Source organism: Balaenoptera ricei, chromosome 1, assembly GCF_028023285.1.
Source record: "Balaenoptera ricei isolate mBalRic1 chromosome 1, mBalRic1.hap2, whole genome shotgun sequence".
Lineage (NCBI taxonomy): Eukaryota > Metazoa > Chordata > Mammalia > Artiodactyla > Balaenopteridae > Balaenoptera > Balaenoptera ricei.
This window is the reverse complement of record NC_082639.1, coordinates 134532855-134554363: the sequence shown is the minus strand read 5'-3', so window position 1 is coordinate 134554363 and position 21509 is coordinate 134532855. Positions and strand designations below refer to the sequence as shown.

The 21509-nt window shown below is 40.4% G+C and overlaps 1 protein-coding gene across 2 annotated transcripts in view; it reads right to left on the bottom strand.

The window, feature by feature from the left end:
* SUCO (SUN domain containing ossification factor) overlaps positions 1-9227 on the bottom strand; it is a 72560-nt gene extending 63333 nt beyond the window's left edge. For both annotated transcript variants that reach the window (XM_059936482.1, XM_059936474.1), the window contains exon 1: positions 9075-9227. In XM_059936482.1, the coding sequence (XP_059792465.1) occupies positions 9075-9136 (62 nt within the window). In that variant the 5' untranslated portion in view covers positions 9137-9227. The remainder of the gene's footprint in view (positions 1-9074) is intronic.
* Between the last annotated feature and the right edge of the window lie 12282 nt (positions 9228-21509).

Below are 21509 nucleotides of genomic sequence, written 5' to 3'. Positions count from 1 at the left end.
TAGTGTAAACAGTTGTCCCTAGGTATCTTGGTTCCAGGACCCCCTGCAGATAGCAAAATCCACAGATGCTCAAGTCCCTTGCAGTAGGCCCTCAGTATCCCTCCTCAAATCAAAATGGGTTGAATGGTTTGAAACATGCAAGTATGAGGCTACTCCAGCTTCCTGTATCCCTTCTGGCTGCGAAACAAATGTGTACGAGCTCACACTTACCACTCTCCAAATACCTTCTATTTCCACTCACAAAAACTTATCAATCACCTCTCTCTTTTGAAAACAAGGCCTTTTTCTCAATTTTCAAGCTTTTCAGGCTATCTGAGACTTTTATATTGCTGACCATTCAAATGACCTCCTTAAACCTCTTTCCACCTTCCCTAGTTTCCGCTCTCAGAGCTTTACTTTGCTTGTCACCTTTGTTTGTTCTAAGTATCTGCAGAAACTCCATGTTCAAAGGTTCTGTTTCAAAAATGATCCCCTCTATGAGGACAGCTCCAGCCAAATCTCATTTTCACTGAAGCCTGCATTTAAGTGCCTATATAACGTTTCCACTAGGATATTCTATTCGCCTCAACTAACATCTCCTTCTCCTTTAAAACTCTTTGCAACTCTTCCAGTTCTTTTTTAACACCTCCAATTCCTCTAGTTGCCCAAGTTAAAAGAAAAAAAATTAACTCCTCTTCTCTCTTTGAACTTTACTTCACAGATTCATCATTTTAGATCCTAGAATTTATTTTCTCAACCACAGTAGGCTCCAAGAAAGCAGCTACTTTTTCTATTTTGTCCACCAGAATCTTGCACAGAAAGCAGCACACAGAAAAGCCTCAGTAAACATCTCTTGACATTGAGATGGACAACAGAAAGGCGGTGTTGAAGACCAAGAGCTGGTTAGAGGCAAACTAAAACCCAGTTCTTCTGTACTGCATTGCCAACTTGCCAACCTATCACCAAACCAGATCATTTACTTCCTGAAAATCTCTGCTCAATGAACCCTCTTCATTTCTACTGCCAAGTTAAGTCCTTGTTATGAAAAACTTCAACTATTCCAATTGCTTTTCATTTAGTATTCATCCCTCCAGCCTTTCTCCTGTAACACAATGATGTCAAAATAACACTCTCCAAACACCACTTCTCTTGCTGATCTTTACTGCCTTACTCCTTGGTTTAGCTTGCAAAACCCATCACAATTTCCAGAATACACTCAGCCCTCCGCATCCACGGGTTCCACATCTGGGTAGAGGGAGGGCTGAGTGTACTATGCCATTTTACATAACAGACTTGAGCATCCAAGGTTGGGTCCTGGAACCAATCCCCCACGGATACCAAGGGATGACTTTAGCTTTTATTTTCTACTCAGGCTTGGCTGCTTACTATCACTTCCACCCATATCAAGTACATCGTCTTCTTTTACTCATAACCTTTCTCATTTCTCCTGACAATTAAGTACTATCTGCCCACCGCAGGCAGGCAAGCAGACACACACACACAAACTAGGGAAAGGTCACTATTCATATTAGCAGCACCAGTGTATCTTATTTCAGTTCATGAAGCACCTGTATTCCACAGAAGTAAAGTATATGAACCACACGTCATTTCTCTTAAAACCAAGTCTTCCTTGACAACTCCAGTCCAGTTTTTTCCCTTTTTTAAGCAACTACTAAACAATTCAGCTCTTTGTATTGTTCACTAATGTTCAAATCAGATATCTTAGAATGTTAAAAGTGCAAAAGAAAAATCTCAGAATTCATTTAATTTAGCAGTAATGACTGGAATGCACAAGAGTATCCCAAACTTAACCACAAGTCCAAGGTAAGTGCAGTAGGCATGTATTTTTTTTTTAAAGCTTCATGAATAATTCTATTATTCATTCCTTGCAGAGCCAATCCAGTCAGCCCCATTTTTTAGATAAGAAAATTGACAAACAAAGAAAAGGTAGAGAAACTTGCCTAAGGCCACCTCCCAGCCTACAGGCAGCAGAGAGTAGTGGTTAAGAGCACAGGCTCAGACTCAGGCTACTTAAATTCCAGCTCACTGCTTACTGAGAATTTAGGCAAGTTGGTTAATTTCTTTGTATCTTTCTTAATCTCTTTAAAATGGTATGTCTATCTCAAAAGAGTTTAATTAGAACAAAATGAGTTAGTGTATATAAAGCACTTAGAACAGAAATAAGTGCCCAGAAAAGCCGCTCAACATCACTAATTATTAGAGAAATGCAAATCAAAACTACAATGAGGTATCACCTCACACTGGTTAGAATGGGCATCATCAGAAAATCTACAAACAACAAATGCTGGAGAGGGTGTGGAGAAAAGGGAACTCTCTTGCACTGCTGGTGGGAATGTCAATTGATACAGCCACTATGGAGAACAGTATGGAGGTTCCCTAAAAAACTAAAAATATAACTACCATACGACCCAGCAGTCCCACTACTGGGCATACACCCTGAGAAAACCATAATTCAAAAAGACACACGCACCCCAATGTTCATTGCAGCACAATTTACAACAGCCAGGTCATGGGAGCAACCTAAATGCCCATCGACAGACGAATGGATAAAGAAGATGTGGTACATATATACGATGGAATATTACTCAGCCATAAAGAGAAACGAAATTGGCTCATTTGTAGAGACATGGATGGATCTGGAGACTGTCATACAGAGCGAAATAAGTCAGAAAGAGAAAAACAAATACCGTATATTAACGCATGTATGTGGAACCTAGAAGAATGGTACAGATGAACCGGTTTGCAGGGCAGAAATAGAGACACAGATGTAGAGAACAAACGTATGGACACCAAGGGGGGAAAGTGGCCAGGGGTGGGGGTGGTGGTGGGATGAATTGGGCAATTGGGATTGACATGTATACACTGATGTGTATAAAATGGATAACTAATAAGAACCTGCTGTACAAAAAAATTTAAAAAAAGAAATAAGTGCCCAATAAATGTTCACTGTTAATACTGGAAATAAAGGATTACAGCCAAGCTCTAACTTAAGTTTCATGTACCTACACCACTACACCAGTACCTACCTATATTTTGACAAGCAGCTTGTATACTCCTGAGGGCAGAGCTCAAGTCTCCTGCTTCTTCAGCCACCCCCACCACACCAAATACATTGTTGGCAACAAAATAATATTGGTATTTTGAACAGATGTATGGATTCCTACTTCTGAACTCTGATACCTCAGCCTAGGATCCTACTTCTGCCAAAGTATCCAGGATGAATGAATAATAAGAACTTACATAATAGGGCTTACTATGAGCAAAGCACTGTTTTAAGCACTTTTCACATTTTCTCCTGTTATCGATTTCAAATACTCCATAACAAGAAATATAAAATGAGCTTAGTACTTATGAGCCATGTTAATGCGACAAAACATTTTCTACCAAAGCTAGGCGTTACTTTTACGGAAAATATAAAATAATTTTAACTAGTGATTCATTACAAAAACAAAGTCCTAAAATAAAATCAAATTTTCTTTCAAAAAACTCGGCATTTATGAAACTAGTCTGTCGCAAAGGATTGACATTCCAATACTACAAATACTCAAAAGCAATTTCCATTCCCCTGAGACAGGTACAATTTTATTTTTTGAATCTACTTTAAAATATGGTCTTGAAAACAAAACAGGTTAACACACACCTGGCACTAAAGTACAATCTGCAACATGTACGTTTTCAAAAAAGAGTATTTAGTTTCTTACTAAAGTATTTTAAACATATAAACGTTTCTACCTAACAAAATGTTTGTGGATATCTATCCACAAGATATTGTGGATATCTATCAACTCTCTCCTAGTATGACTGCCACTTTAGGGCTCCCTGTCTCCAAAGTCTGTCCTTTCCAATCCACTCTATCCCCCTAGTGATCTAACTAAAAGATCAATCTGACCTCACTCTCCGGTTTCTCCTATTTAAACTAATTCATTGGCTCATCCTCTCAGTCAGGTTAAAATCAGAGTTCACCTGCACAATAATCAAGTCCCTTCAAAAGCTGGCTCTAACCTCCCTTCCCATCTCTCTCCACCAACAGGAATCTTTCCTCTGCCTGAAACAAAATTCTCCCATCTTGATTCTGCAAAGCATTTTATGGATTAGAACTGAGGCTCATAGAAATAATCTGTCCAAGGACACACAGCTAGTGATAATAGACCGTTATCTAGAATACAAAGTCTTCCCTTCGAGTTTCTAAAGACCTTTTAAACTATTTTTGGTAACTATTTGTCAAATGTATGAGAATTGTTTGAATGTCAGGCTCTTCTCATTAGCTCTATATATGAGCTTCTCCAAGATGATCCTTTCGGGTTCAGGGAGAAAAAACTAGATTTTTTTAGTCGTAAAAAATAAATTAAACCACTCTGGTGGGGGATGCTGATAATGGAGGAAGCCGTGCACGTGTGGGCGCAGAGAGCAAGTACTAAAGGTAAACTGTACCTTCCACTCAATTCTGCCATGAACCTAAAACTGCTCTAAAAAATAAAGGCTATTTTTTAATTAATTTAGCTTTATCAAGATTAATATAAGGATTCACACTTGATCTGAAGGTCAGCTGGTCATTAACAGCAGAGACTATATAGTCAGAAATCTGAGGAAAGAACAGAAGTTCCACAGACAGTGGGGCTTTACTTCCAGCACATTGTGAGGCACTGCAGTTTATGTGTGCTCAATGAACCAAATTTAGGGATTATATTATTTAGTTTTAACTAAACTGACTCTCACAACATGGAGAAGTAGCTTTGAAAAAATTCCTGCAAAGACTGCAAAGATAATAATAATGCAAGCACAAGCCAACAAGAAAATAGCACCGCTAAGTACAAGCTATTATTCATCCACATTATGATGTAAAATAATCTAGTCAGTCAATCACACACCTCTCACCATACTACTTTTTAAATAAGAACAAAAAGGTCTGTTAACAAAGTATTAGACTGTTTATTTTCTTTCTCATCTTTCTTAACCATCTAATTTGTGTAATTTATTATGTATACCAATATGCTATTAGTATACTAATATACTAATACCATATTTACACATGTATAAATCTTATAAACAATTAATTACATATTAAAGGTTCATGCACAATGCTTTTCTGATGGGGGGAATACAAAAAAATTTGAATATCCACCACTTAAGGCACTGACCAAGTCTTTTTTTTTCCTCTTTAGGGTGGTCATCAATCTTCCTAGTTTGCCAGGACCAAGGTGGGTAGGCTAGGCTGCATAATGGCCCCTCCAGAGATGTCTGAGTCCTAATCCCTGAATATATTGCCTTACATGGTAAAAAGGTCTTTGCAGAAGTGATTAAGTTAAGGAATTTGAGATGGGGAGATAATCCTGGATTGTCTGGGTGGGCCCAATGTAATCACAAGAGTCCTTGTAAAAGGAGGCAGGAGGATCTCTCATTAGTAGATGTGAAGACTGAAGCAAGAGGTTGGAATAATCCGAGGAAGGAGCCACAGAATATAAGCAGCCCCTAGAAGGTGAAAAAGTCAAGAAGCAGATTCTTCCCTTAGTCTCAAGAAGGAACCAGGCCTGCTGACACCCTGACTTTAGCCCAGTTAAGACTTATTTTGGACTTCTGACCCCCAAAACTGTAAGATAATAAATGTGTGTTGTTTTAAGTCACTAAATTTTTGGTAACTTGTTACAGCAGCAATAGGAAACTAACATAGGGATTCCTGGGACTTAGGACTTTCACTGCTAAAACCAGGATAAGTTGGTCACCCTATTTTCATATTTTCAATGCCCATAACAACATCTGGTACTTAATGAACAAGAGAAAAACCTTTGTTGAATGATTTTATGATAAAACATATAGATAATGTACCCTTACTATTTTACAAAGATGTACCATATATATTATCTCATGTTATCCTCCTAACAACCCTGTGGGGTGTGAATGAATTAGTTTTCCCACTTTTAGGATATAAGGACTAAGGTTCAAAGAAATTACAAAACATGTCCAAGGATGCAGATCTAGTAAGTGATGGAGCCGTATCTACAATATAGTTTTCCTGACCTACAAAGGATTACAGCAGTCAGGATCCCATGAATCAGGCGGCCTAGGTTCAAATCCAAGCTCCAAAACTTAATAGCTGCTTTACTTTAGCCAAGTTATTTAACTTCTCTACTTCCTTAACTATAAAATGTAAAAGTAAATTATCAATAATACTAATAGGGTTGTTGTGAAGATTAAAGGTGCTAAAATGTGCAAAGTACACACCACAGGTTTGTCAGAGATAGTTGACAATAAATAATAGCTATCATAATTATTCTTGCCACAGCTATAGTACATTTATGCCTAAAATACACTGTACTATTTGATAAAGAATCATATGAAGTATGCAAAAGGAAAAAATAGCAACCAGAATAAATAATAAGAAGGATAGGATGAGTCTTTTGTGAAAGTAATCTAAGGTTAGGACTCCAGGCTGGAAAGACAAAAGGAGAGGGGAGACATAAGCAAGATCTATAAATATGTGACAGTATAAATAAAGTGATTATAAGATTCAGTAATTTTGGTAGGATGAGGAGTTTAGGAACTTAGAAACTATAGAGTATTGTAGTATAAACATATAGCACTCATAAATCTACAAAATGGTATGGCTTAAAAAAGAAATGGATCACAAAATCTTGGAACACTTTATAAATGACAGAAACAAAAATGACTCTTGCAAAACTTGTCAAACCCTACAAGAGCATTACGATAAGGGAGAATGGAGATGTCGAGAAATGACCTAACAGACCATCTTGTAGCAAGAGTTAGATCTCCAGCTGAGTCAGTGACATAATTTCATTATTCCAATTTCCCAAGGAAGAACAGCCTCAAAAGACACAACATACCCTTTGCCAATCACACTACACATCACTTCTCTTCCCTGATGTCATCACCACCCTTCCAAAAAATTCTCAAGCCTTAATATCCTATAATGCCTTTCCACGGCCTCAGTAAAGAACAATTAAAATATCTTAAAATTTGGCAGTGCAAACAAATCTCAAAACAAACCCAACTGTTTCTTAAACAAAAGTTTCTTAAATTTTGCACTATTTACTTAATCCCTCAACAACCATTTTTCACTGTGAAAGTCAACAAACTTTACAGAACTTTATGACTATTATTTTCAATACTAAGCTAACTGATTTTTTTTTTTTCCCCTAACAGGTCATGATCTCCTCACTACCTCCAATGAATAAAGTTGAGAAACCATATTGAGGTCAGCTTAAGCAAAAGACAACCCAAAATTAAACAAAGTAATAGAAGCATGGATAATTTAAATCTGCAAATGATTTTAAAAACCACACCGTAATGCTTGATTTCACTGCCACCAGCCAATTAATTTTTTTAAAATCATGTTTAAGGGTAGAAACTTGCAGCTGGTAGATAAGTTAGTCCTGGAGATCACAGTATAGTGGGTGTAGACAACACTATTGTACTATAATTATCAACTTGCTAAGAGACCAGATCTTAACTATTCCCACCACAAAAAGAAATGATTATGTGATGTGATAGAGATGCTAACTATTGCTACAATGGTAACCATATTACATTATGTAAATGTATCAATTCAACATGTTGTACACCTGAAATTTACACAATGTTATATGTCAAGTATATTTCAACTAAAAAAAAAAAAAAACCAGAGATCCTGGTGTGTTTTAAACTTGAATGAAAAGTGTAACCTCTTTGCCCTCTCAACCATTTCAGAAAGTGATGAAGAATACACGGCCTAAAGATGGGCAAGATCAAGTAGAAAGAGGAAAGAAAAAACATATATAACCTACAAACAACTAAACAGCCCCCAGAAAGAAGTGTATATGAACACACAAGGTTTCCGTATCTCATGTACAAATTTAAATTTAAAATGAGGTGAGCGGACTCATCTCCTACATGCATTTCTTGGTAACCAACATGCTACTAAAAAGCAGAAGGTGAGATAACATTGGTCTCATTAAAGGGTTCGGAATGAACGTCAAGAGGCCAAATTTCTTGTTCTCTAAAACGTCTATCAACCTGCCAATCAAAATTCTTCAGCCAGGCAAGTGTTTTCTTTTCTTATTTACGTATTATTTTCTGTGAGCAACAACTCTACAACTTCAGTGTCTTTGGAATCCATTAGGCACCCACATAAATGAAAAAAATTGTTGGTGTTTTGCAGAAATAAGCTAAACAAGAAACTTAGTTTGTCTAGATTTTAATATAACAGCAAATCACTCTGACTGAAGAAGCATCTTTACAGTCAGCAAATGTCACACATCTCTGAACAAACTCCCTCGGAGGGCAGAATGGATTTTCCAAGTACAGTGGTAGCGATCCTTTGACTGACAAGCTTTCTCTTCCCCTTCAAAAAACCCCAAATGTGCCAGGGACTAACAGAAACTCCACAAACTTATAGACAAAGCACTCTTCCCGCCTCCAAAATGCAGGACTTATCCTTCCATTACTACGGGACATTATCCAAGCCACACTTCCAGAAACCCCTGTACACACTACACCCTAAGACACTCTCTGCTAAACAGCTTATCATCTACCCCTTGAAAAAGTGCTTCATAACGCCTCCCGAAAGTCTCCAAGAACAGCAACCCCAAGTGTACCCGAGGCCAAAGACTAGGAGAGAAAGGGCCAGGAGAACCAGTGCTCGTACATTAGTCACCTTCACGACAAGTCACGTTTTTAAAATCGCCTGTCGGGAACACATCACATCCGACATACCTTATGCCCTTCCCAAACCATGAAAACAAGTGGCTGCTACTAAGCCCGAGCAACTTACCCAGCCTCTATGTGAACACTTCCCACACATCCCACCATCACCAAGGGCCAGGGTAACCGGGTACAAAGGCACCCAGGCGCCTCCCTCTCCCACTTAGTCTCTGTAAATTCCAAAACGCACCACGAAAACCTCCGCAGAGAGGGTTACCAGGCCAGCCCGCCGGAGAGTCACGGAGTAATCGGTTTGTCGCTTCATCGGAGCCTTGGAGACCCGCACCCTAAAAGCCGGGATGATTTGGGGGTGTGACCTGGGCCGCTCCCTGCCCCCCTCTCCCCTCACGGGAAACTCCCGTGTGGTCGCGGCTACTCACCAGACCAGGGAACACAGAGACAGGCAGGAGACTAGGGCCAAGGCCCGCCGGTACTTCTTCATCTTCTCCTCCTTCTTCCCCCTGCCAGAAGGCGGCACATCCTCTCGGCAGCTGCTACCGCCGAGGCCAAGATGGAGGAGCCGGAGCAGGAGAGCGAGGATGAGACCGAGAGTCCGAAGGGCTGCGGCGCTGGAGGAGCGGCTCCTGAGCGGCTCGCGCGCTGGCCGCTCTCTCCCAGGGGCCCACAGCGGCGCCGACGGGTGCGCTTCACAGGGGGCTTCCGGGGACCGCCGTTGCTGCCGCAGCCGCCGGCTCGTCCGCGCCCGCCTCCTCCAGCCGCCGCCGCCGCTGCCGCCCCATATCCCCCCCGCCCTCCCCGGTTCTCGCTCCGTGCTGCCGGCGACCAACGGCCGCTGCGTACTAGCCTCTCAACAACCAATCACCGGCGGGGCCGCGACACCTCACACACCGCTGAGCTGGAAGAAGACGCGTCACCCACGTCCCGCGGCGCTCGCACCCCCCACGAGCCTCCGCGCGGGCCACGCCCCCTCCGACGTCTCAGGCAGCTGAGCCAGAGGGAGGAGGACACAAAGCGAGAGAGGCGGGGGTGGCCACCGCCCCGCCCATCTCAAGTCCCGCCCACTTCAGGAAGTCCGAGAGGAGCCTCGTGACCCTCAGCCTTCTTCGTACGATGTCCCGCCCTCTAGCCCAGGGCGCGCCGAGTCCGTGCAAGGGCCCTTGGGAGCTGTAGTTTTCTCTCCGGAACCCTTCCCTTTCCCTATCCTTCCCAGTATCACTGTTTTGATGAAGAGGTCTGTGGTTTCGCTTCTCACTGCAAGACTGGCCAGCTTTGGAATTGTTACATCCAGTTTTCCTTTTTTGACCACAGTTTGTGGGAAGGCCTAGAACGACGGTGGGGGAAAAGCTATACTAATAAAATTTAAAAGACGTTTTCCGGGTGTCAGTGGGCCGGGCCCATCGAGCTAGGTGCTGATTGGTTAGCGGAAAGGGGTGTGCCAAGAGTTCCTCTCATCTGATTGGTTGGAATGAGAAGTCTTCCGCATCTTTTCCGCCTCTGGGATAATTTCGCTCCCCGCCAGACTCCTCCACTGGGATCGGCTCGATTGGTCTTCAGTCTCTTGGATTCGTGCTTTGGGTTCGCTGCGGTGGGGCCGGAAGGGAAAACTGCGGCTCCTTATGGGGGAGCTCCAAGTTCTGAGGTTCACCGAAAGCGGGGAAGGTGGTCGTGTACACAAGTCTGTTGCTACAGTCTGAGACAAAAAGTGACCGCTTCTCAATCTTTAAAACGAGCAGTGTGCCCCCCTCGAGATTTTTATGCCACTGATGCCCCTAAAGATGTCTCAGAAGCTAGTTTAGGGACCCTCTGCCTGAAAGTCCACAATGCTTGACCGCTTTTCTTCCCAAGCGCCTCTTGACGTAGTTCTCTTCTATGAGGTGGTATAGAGGAAGACGCACGAGCTTTTGCTCGGGAGACGTCTGGCCTCTGGCCTCATGTGTTCCTTCTTCTGTCTCTGGTGATGTATTTGACTCTTGACACTAAGAGGGAAGTTAGTCTCTACGGAGGGATATTTCTTTTATAAAATAAGAAATATAAAAGTATAACTCAATGGTGTTTCCCTTTTTGTCTTGGCTGTCAGAAACTCAGAACTACCTTCTCCAGAAAGCAGCCAGACATATGGGAGAATGGAGACTCCAGTTGTCTGTGCCTTGGAACATGGCACAATGTCTAGTGTAAGAAATGTTCAAAGCAGGTGTTATTAAAGCGTGGGCCACTTGGTACTCATGTGGTCGAAGGAAAAAGGACTCAGTAAAGTGCCCATCTAACACAATTTTGAACCACGTAATTTCCTTGTAAACCTTCTAAGTTGAATTAGTTGTTAATTGTATTCCCAGGGAACAGAATGTTTTGACTCATTCTAAAATTCTTACTATAAGTCAACTGGATATTAGAAAAATTCTACATAGGATGATTTGGTTTTAGAAGAATTCATCCTAAACTAATTTTTCTGGCAATAATTAGGTAACAGTTCTAATGATCTGTTCATGGCACTTTTAGTATATGACAATAAAATCACTTCATCTCTCTCACTGCAGTAGGCAAGCACTTAACTCGCCCAAGAGCAGTATCAAATGATTAATACGTAAATTAAAAGGAAGGTAGGGGCAACAGAAGGATGGGGACTATTTTACATTCTTCCCCATGTGAGGCACCCTTTTCCTTTCACTCCAGGAAATAGGTTATTCAGGGCAAGGAACAGGTGCTCCTGAGCTGATCCTCAGTAGATCACAGCAAAGAAAGTTCTGTTAGAATACATGCTCGAGCAGACCCGGCCCGCCGCCCAGTTCGCGCCTCGCCGCTCCTTGCGATATTTCATAATTTCAGTTCTCATCTATACTGTTGACTCCCAGGTCTATATCCCAACTTCTCTTCAAGTAGGTGCTGGACATAACACTAATTCTACCATCACTTCAAATTTTACCTGCATAAAATAGAACTTGTTTCCCCATAAATTAACTTCTTCACTTGAGTTTCTATTTGTGTTAATTCTTCTTTGTTTTAAGGCTTCAGATAGTGAGAATAAGAGAAGTTCCATGGAGGTGACGTTTGAAAAACTGGTAGACATTTTTCTGCTTGGTTGGTAAATATAATGAGAAAAAATAATGGAAAAAATTATATTATAATGAAATAGATAAAAAAGAAAATGAATAAGAATTATATAAAATAGAGTATAGATAAATGCCACCATACTCAAAAGTATAACATATGCCAAAGAATGGCAAGAAAATATATAGAAAAATCAAAATGTGTGTATAATCTTTAAGGCTCACACTAAGTAATCACCATTTACCACCTCTTAACTACACTACAGTGATTCTCAACCAGGGACAATTTTTTTTCCCTTGGGGGAAAATTGGCAATGTCTGGAAATTTTTTGGTTGTCACAACTGAGGTAATGCTACATCTAGTGGGTAGAGTTCAAGGATGCTACATCCTACAATGCAGAAGACAGCTTTACATAACAAAAAAATTATTTGGCCTGAAAAGCTGAAAGTACCCAGCTTGAGAAACCGTGCTATAGCAGAATCTCACAATTCAATAAAATCTATAAAGCACTGACAACGCACATGATAACTCACGTGACTTGCAGATCCTTGGATTATTTAGGAAGTCACCAAGGACTAAAATGCATGATGAAGAGGAGCTCTCCCATTCCTAAAAGGTTAAAGACACAGAAACTCTGGACAGGTTGTCCCTGCCCTGATAGAGATCAGATACTCTGTTTGCTGATGGTGAAGAAGAAGAAGCAGATCTCAGAAAAGAAGCCAACCCCTCTGGCCATCTCCTTTGTCATTTATCTCATATATAAATCATACTTTCAAAGCACAAGAGAAGAAATATTTGTCTAATTTAAGTTGGTGATATTTGATGAGCAAGCTCTGACTTATTTTGAATTTGTTGAAAAGTTATTTGTTCTTTTCAATATTATAAAACACTGAGATACTATGTGTCTTAGAGAGGAACAGCTGAGGCTCAATGAAATTAGATGCTTCTAGAGTAAAAGCCATTTAGGACAAAAGTTCCCTGAAATCAGTGAAAGAAAGGCCAGAGAACTGAGAAAAGACGTATACAGAGACAAGAAAAGGGACTAAACCAGATGGAAAGAAGGGTGAATGTGGTGATCAGCACTTAAATTTTTAACTACATATAGATACAGTACAGAAATTTCTTACTGTTTGTCTTCACTCCACTTGCTGCTGCTTCTTTGGCATGTAGGATCTTCCTGGACCAGGGCTTGAACCTCTGTCCCCTGCATTGGCAGGTGGATTCCTAACCACTGTGCCACCAGGGAAGTCCTGAAAGGGACTTTTGATCATTATGAGGAGGATTTAAAATTTGAATCCTTTAAAATGATTTTGATTAATTTTAAACATTGTATGTTTTTAATTTTACCTTTATTCAGAACCTACTTATAGGCTAAAAACATCAATGTGATGCATTTATTTGCACAATTGTGAGTAACTATACTTACTTTTTAGAGACTCACATTTGCTGGAAATATCTTGACAAATGTATTATGAATTTATTTTTATTGTATTTATCTATAGTGTTGCCGACATAGATTCAGTCAACTTGTGAAAGGTGCACAAAGCATTTAATTAACTGTGCTTCTGTTTTTTTTATTTGCACAAGCAGTTCTTTGTGTTTTCACTCCTCTTTGGTCAATTGCAATTTTTTCTAGATCTCCATTTTCCAAATTTTCCTTATAATAGAATCTTCTATAAAAAATGTAGTTTCCTAAGCCCACCCGAGAAACACAATCAGAATCTCCAGGAGGCTGGCCCTGAAATCTGTACCTAATCCGTGGCTTTTGTTGTCAAATAAGTTTGGAAACACTGTTCTAAGACATTCTTCCCTTGGCTCCTTGAGCCATTACCTTTACAGGACTAAATAAAGCATCTCTGTTGTATTGGACTAAAAGTGTGGCTGCAGGGAAACTTGGTAAATTTTATTTCTATTCTAATTTCATTCAGTTTTTAAGTTGCACCACTCTGATTAAATGACAACTCACATTCTCACTGTAGAGTGAAAAAGTGAAATATATATGTATGTGATTTTCCTTTGACACCCCTCACCCTGACAAATAAACTTCCTAAGGCTAGAGTCTCATTTTTTATTTTACCTATGCTTCTCACAGGCCTAAGCAGAATGATTTGGAGATCATTCTGCTAATCTTCTGCCGACCAAGACCCAACTGCTATCAACTAAGATTTCCCACTTGGCAACGATGAATGGAAGATATTAAGAAAATCTCCTTCCACCGGTCCTCTCTCTCTCATGTACTCACTTTCCTTCTTTCTCTGCTCTTTTTCCAAACTCCCTCCGTTGAGTCTGTTTTGTCCTTCCACACTCAAGTAATGGCTTTATGTATTTATAAATATAACATAGAATGTAAATATAACATAGAATGTAAACTTCAATGAGACAGGGACTCTCTCAGCAGAACTTTCTGGTCTTGGTCAGCATATTAATAACATAAACAGCATTTCCAGGACTATAAACGAAACCATTTCAGTGATGAAGGTGGGACCTTCCTTTCTCCAGTGGAAAGGCAACTTGCAACAGATACTTGGTATCACTGAACTAAGGAGTCTCTCTGCCATTGAACATAGCTCTGGGCCTGAAAATCTGTGGCTCATCTGGCTTTTTCAGCAATAATTGGGTACAACTGACTTAACTGCAAGAGAAAGCATGACAATGACTGTGGTAGATTATATTCTCTAAAAATTGTCACAGAAATTTGTCTAGTTCCCCATGTTCTTCTGGAACCTTGTTACTTCTCCATCAAGAGGCAGAGACTGTCTCTCCTCCCCTTGAAATGAGAGGGGGAGGTGGGCTTTGTGACTGCCTCGACCAATAGACTGTGGTGAAAGTGAGGCCGTGTGATTTCCAAGGCTATGTCATAGAAGATCGTAAAAGGGGATATGGATTCTGCCTGGTTCTCTCTCTTACTTGGACACACCCTTAGAAAACAACCTCCATATTATAAGGAAGCCCAGTGACACAAAGAGGTCACATGTATGTGTTCTGGCCAATAGCCTCAGCTTATATTCCAGTCAACAGCCAGCATCCCCTGCCAGATGTCTGAGTGAATGAGCCTTCAGATAATTCCAGCCTCCGGCAGTCATCACCCCAAACTTTTTAATCTTCCAGTGGAGGGCCCAGACATCATGGAGCAAAGACAAATTCTCCCTGTGTGCCCTGTCCTTATATCTGATCCATGGAATCCATAAGCACAATAAAACCTTGTTTTACTCCACTAAGTTTTGGGGTGATTTTATTACACAGAAGATAACTGGAACAATGGCTAATATGCTGAACGGAAGAGAACACGAAAGTTACCTAACACATCAAATAAAACATTAATCATGGAAATTGCCCCTACATTTCTGTGAGAAAAATAATTGAATAGCCTGTTATAAACATGAGCTAGGAGAGATAATCCTGTATTGTCACTAGAAGATTTGTGAGCAAAAGGTCAACAGAAATTGATGCATGACTTTTCTAAGGTTCCATTACGCTATTTTCTTTTTTTTAGGTTCATGATAGATAATTTGGAAAATAGACAGATACCAAGAAAACCATAGTCCCACCGCTCAAAGTCAACCACTGTATTTTTCCATATTTCTTGTCTTTTCTTTTTCTAAGCATCTGTTTTTAAAACATCATAGAGATCATATTATCAATACAACATTTTAATCCCACGTACAGTCTTTTAATCCACCGCTTAGTTTAGTTCCCTCCATCAGAATTGTCCTGTGCTTCTCTTTTCTGCCCATCTGAAGCTCTTCCTCGTCTAGGAAGTCTGCTGGGACCACCCAACCCACAAAGATGTCTACCTCAAAACTGTAGCACTAATTGCCAACACCACTTATTTGCTATATAATCACATATTACTTCATGACATTTTATGTATTAATCTTTTTTTTTTTTAAATGAAGGCTGCTTCAAGTAAAGGTCTCGTATTTGTTTTTTGTTTTGTTTTGTTAAAGGTTTCACTTTATTTACTTATTTATTTATTTATGGCTGTGTTGGGTCTTCGTTTCTGTGCGAGGGCTTTCTCTAGTTGCAGCAAGCGGGGGCCACTCTTGATCGCGGTGCATGGGCCTCTCACTATCGTGGCCTCTCTTGTTGCGGAGCACAGGCTCCAGACGCGCAGGCTCAGTAGTTGTGGCTCACGGGCCTAGTTGCTCCGCGGCATGTGGGATCTTCCCAGACCAGGGCTCGAACCCGTGTCCCCTGCATTAGCAGGCAGATTCTCAACCGCTGCGCCACCAGGGAAGCCCTGTATTAATCTTTTAATGTCTATATCATATAATCTTTTCCATCATACCTTATCTTCCTAACAAGACTGAAAGTGACTTCAGGGCAAAGGTCAGTGTTTTAATCTTTCTATTCCCTACAGCACCAAACACATATGTAGCAGATACTAAATATTTATTGAAAGAAAGGAAAAGATGGGGAGAAAGGAAGGAAGGAAGGAAAGTTTCATCTCTAATACTTTCCATGTTTGTTTCATTGTTCTTTCATCTCAAAACCACATGAGTTATTAATTATCATAAGTTTGACATGTGTATGGCTACGGCTATGTGTGTATATATATATATATATATATATATATATATATATATATATATATATATATATATGAATATATATGAATACCTTTAGGATTTTATCTGAAAAAGGTATTACAAAGTCTACAACTTTTCCATTACCTTTCACAAATATGTCTTTAGTATAGAAGCAAAATTGGGTACTTAAAAACACGTTTTAATGTTCACATTTTATTTACAGAGCATGTTATTCCGACATTATAAGGGTATGTGTGTACACACTAGAAAACAAAAGTACCAGGAGGTTTTGTTTGACGTGTCAAAGGCTTCAGCGTATGTGCAGACTAGACTACAGGGCGAGATGGAGACTACCTGAAGCTGGTCTAATACCATTAGAACTTTCAGGAAAAGGCTGGAGAAGGGAAGGGAGAAGAATATAAACTATTCAGTTTTTAGTTTTGGCCAACAGGATGCAGAAGGAGCAGCACTTAGGAGGTTAAGTGCAATTTAGTGGACATTTTGGCATTTGGGGTATGGAGTGTGTGTGTGTGTGTGTGTGTGTGTTGTTGTGTGTGTAGTGGTCTCTCCAAATTGAAAAGATGTTTTTTTAAATATTGAACTGGTGTTTGAGAAGCCTTGGTGAGTTTCTACCATCTATAAGACTGGCAGCTGCAGGATGAAGGCCAAAGTAGAGAGAGAGAGAGAGAGAATTAGCACAGCTATGGGAGAGGACTAGCAAAAATGGGTTCTGTAAGATAAGTGATCAGGACCAGGAGGTGATATTTTATTTTCATCACTTCTCTCTAGTTATTCTCTCTGTATTCATCATCTCTTCTTCTCACCCTCTCAGCCTTCAGCTTCTTCACTAAGACACACACATGCACACACACACACACACACACACACACACACACACACACACACATCACTTTTTCAAAGCCTGATAAATTTTATCAAGAACATCATATTCAGTTTCAGTGCCAGCGTGTTTTCATCATGGAGATTAACTTTTGCCTGACACAGGTAAGTGCTGTAGGTGTTCAGAGAAAAAAAGAAGGGATGGAGCAAGGTGAGCTACTCAAGGAAGGCAGAGGAAGAGATGGGCCTAGGACTGGGCCTTCAAGGATAGATGCACTTTCCCTGACAGAAGGAGCATGTGAGGCACTGCGTGTGTGCCTGTCATGTTTCAGGTATGGGATGGTGCTTTCCAGGCAGTGGGAAGAGCATATAAGCTAAGGTCTGGGGCCTGCTTCATATACTAAGGGAAAAGAAAGAAGTTCAGTTTACCTTGAGAGAAGGCTACAGACTTGTCAGGGGATTGTAGGAGGCAAGGCTGAAAAGGTAGTTTGGGGCAGATTATAGATGGCCTTGAATGCCCCCCCAACCTCCCCGCAATGGTACTGCTCTCCTCTTTACCCAAGGACAGCAGCCCTTGGAATTGTTTCCATTTCCTTCCCGCGAGGAGCCAATACAGATCCTTGGCCTTAATCTTGAAAAAAAAAAAAAATCGCCTAATGAATGGTTAACTTGCTGGAGAAGAGCTAATATGCTTGATGGATGAACAGTTTACTCCCAGAGAAGACATTAGTTATGAGAGAACGAGGAAATCCAAAGAACCTTCCTCGGAGGTCATCAGAACACTCAAGTATTATTTCATTAATCTTAATATTCTAACAATATTAAAAACCTGACCAGATAAAATGATATAAGGGAGAAAAGGGAGGAGGGAGAATATGGACAAGGGACAGGGAGAGAGAAAAAGAGGAGAGAGCGGGGAGCTGGGGGAGAGAAGAGTGATTAAAATGGGGTGAGTCATGCAACCTTGTGTGCATCGAGGTGACCCTCCTGAAGCTATTTCTCTGTCCTCCTGCTTGTTCCCAGAAAAACAAGCTCGGAAGGGTTGACCTACAGTCGAAGGAAGCCTAGTGAACAGTGGAAGAGCTCCTATATCTTTTTCATTTTTCATTGCTTTTACTGGCAGCAATGAGTGTTGCGTTTTGAGCATGACCTTTCTTTTTTTTTTAAAGAAAAAAAAGGGATTTATTTAAAAATGTAAAAAGCTAGAAGCTGAATAGTGATAGGAGCAATGGGCTGACAAAAACAATGCATCTGAGGAAATAACGCCTAGCCTCATGGCTTCCTGTTGCAGTTACTTAAGAAACTGAAAATGCATGATCAGGAAGCAGTCCCTGGGGTCTGCCTTTTGTACCAGAAATGACTGGGGAGAGCCAGCTGCAGAGAAATGGGTCTTCCTTAGCACACTTATTTTGTTCTTAGTATGTTGGTTTGAACATCTAGACACCACCAGGGAATGCACAAAAAGACAAACAAACACCATGCAACCATACTGCTGAGGGCCATGACCTTGCACAATAAAACACAAGGTCAGGCATTCCAACTCTTGCAAATTGTCATTCTTCAAAAGAGATTACAGGAGCCAAAGTGATGCATCCTAAAGACAGTGATGTCCCCAGGAAGGGAATACACAGAATATGAAATTAGTTTTATTATTAGGGTGATGTGTTCAGGAATAATTAATTTTTGTTCCTTAATAATCCACTTGATAACTCTATTTTAATTTGAGGTAAAAATACCAGCATGTATCCATCCTACGTTTCCCTAAGAGAACCTTTTTATTTGCCAAAGGACATTTCATGTGAAGTTGGCAAATTGTGTATTGACTGGGACAGACTGTGCAGGACTGTTTATCTTAAGGTCCCACATGGCTACATGACCCTCTGATAACACCAGTGTGATATCGCTTCTTCCAAGACACAGCTGTCTTTGAACACATGCTACACAAGGCTTTTAATCAGTAAATAAAATTCCATGAGTTGGGGGGATAGCCCCTACCCATACAACCCTGTAATTCAAACCTGCTGTGTTTCATCTTTCACGCCTTTCTGCCACACAGAGAACTTGTTGACACTACAGAAAGCAAACAGACACACGCGCAAAAGACATGGGAAAGAACAGATGGTTTTAGATCATGCCTCATGACTACTCAAACTATGGTTGCTCTATTCTTTGTTATTTATCTGCAAACGGCTTGATTTTTTTGTTCATAAAATTGAAATTAGCAAAGAAAGAATATTTTTCTTCTCACTCCCATTCCTTTTGCTGTTTGATATCTAAATGTTGATACAACTCACTGACTCTGATAAAATGGAGACAAGGGTCAGAGGAAGGAGCACAGGTCATGGTATCTGGAAAAAACCAGATTCTGATGCCAGAACCCCAGCTCCTCACTCAACACTGATCAGGCCTTACTTAAGGCTCTTAATTTCCCTAAGTCTCTGTAAAATGAGAATTCTGAGACTCCTCCGACGTTGAAGTGAGAATCAAACGAGGTAATAGGAGCATGTAGCAAAGTGCCAGAACAGAGCAGTCAATCACGAACAGTTAGTTGAATCTGAATCTGAATGAGTGGGTGGCAGAGAACAGGAAATACTTGAAAAATATCCATTAGGACTAATTTTAGTCCTAAAAGCCATTCTGCTAGTTAAGAAACATGTTTTGTGTATTGTACTTACTAATCTGGAGGTTAATAGAAAAGTCCCTTTTATTTTCTCAACAATGAAACAATGAATTGAGTTTTTCTCAGTGAATCTTTCAGCATTCCAGCCAAAGATCTGCACACAATAAATTAGGCATAAGCATTATTCAAGTTCACGTTGCCTTCTTTTCATGTATATATATTTCCAAGAGCTCTGCCTACAATGATAATCCTTATGTTCTGCTTTACTTCTAAGTATTCAATAATTACTTTTGCAAATTCCTTTCATTAATGAGGAGAAAACTATCCTTAAGCTGTGTGAAATATGCCAATTCCTTTAAAATATTTAAAGTGAAGAGATACAAATTGGACATATGTCGTCCATATTCTAGAATGCCTAAATGTCTATATTCTCAGGACTGGGAAGGAAGCAAGTCCTCACTTTAAATGAACTGTGACAAATGAAATGATAGCTCAAAGGCTCATGTCAGCAGACCAGATGGAGCTGAAGTTTCCTATTTCTTAGCTCATTCATTATGACTCTGCAGGTGAGGCTCTTTCTGAGAGCACCATGAATAACTCAGGTGAAGACAGGCCTGAATCAAGCAGAGTCTTGGTGGCCCAAGGTAAATTTTTTATCAGTATTTTCCTACTACTTTCTGTGGAGAAGAGGGAAGCTGATTCTTGAGGATATATCCAGAAATACGTACTCCTAGTCACATACTGCTCTTTGCTTACAAAGAATACAACTGGGGAACAGCAATCATTACGACCAAAACCAAATCCAACTTTTAACACGATAGCCAGAATAATTTAGCAGCAAGATTAATAAAAAGAACCGCATCTATTGTCCGTTCTTACTCAAGAAGACTCTGAGTTGATTTTCTAATGCCTCTGTGCTTCACTTTCCCCATCAGTAAAAGAACTGACTACACTTAGGCAGTAGATTTTTATTATTTGTTTCTGACCATCACCCTTTCTTTCTTCTGGAAACAGCATTTCCTTATTTTAGAAGAACTGAACTTCCCCACCTTGCACCTGGCCTCAAGTGGTCTGGATGGGAGCTGACCTCACTCCTCTGGTCAGTGATTGGCCCCATGAGTTGGGAACATGACCCAGGTTAATGCACTCTGAGCCTTTCCCTGGGATTTTCGCACTGGAGTTTGGGAAAAGTGCCTTTCTTTCTTTCTGGTAGGGAAGGGATGGAGATTGAACCCAGAGACAGCTTGTAGCCTGGAGTAGGAGTGAATGAAGTCAGCAGCAGAGAGAAACAGAGATAAGGCATAGAGAATCCTGCTGCTATTCAAGCCCCATGTTCCCGTTCTCCCAAGGCTGGCTACATCCCTGTCCTTCCTGCGGTCTGGCTGTGTGAGACAAGGCAATCCTCTTTTACCTAAGTTAGTTCCAGTTGGGTTCCTGACCCTTGAAATCAAAGGAATTCCAATTGACATGCCCTACCTATCCAGAGACTACCTGAGGAATATAATTTCTCAGATGAATGGAGCAACGTAAATATTTTACACGATGGAGTACTGATAAATTATTTTACATCATCATAATCAGTGTCTAGAAAATAATTAGAAATGACGGGCAATGCTGTTGTTGACTCTACTTGACAGGGTGCATAACTCATCTGAGAAATAACTGAATATTTGTTAACAACTGACTTCCTCTGTAAAATTTAAGTTTTAAAGCTCTTGCAAACAAAATTATTTCCTGATCATCAAACCCAGTAAGCATTTTCTTCCTTTTCTTATGTCGTAAGTTAACTTTTCCAGCTGTGTTTGTAATCAGAGCCCTTT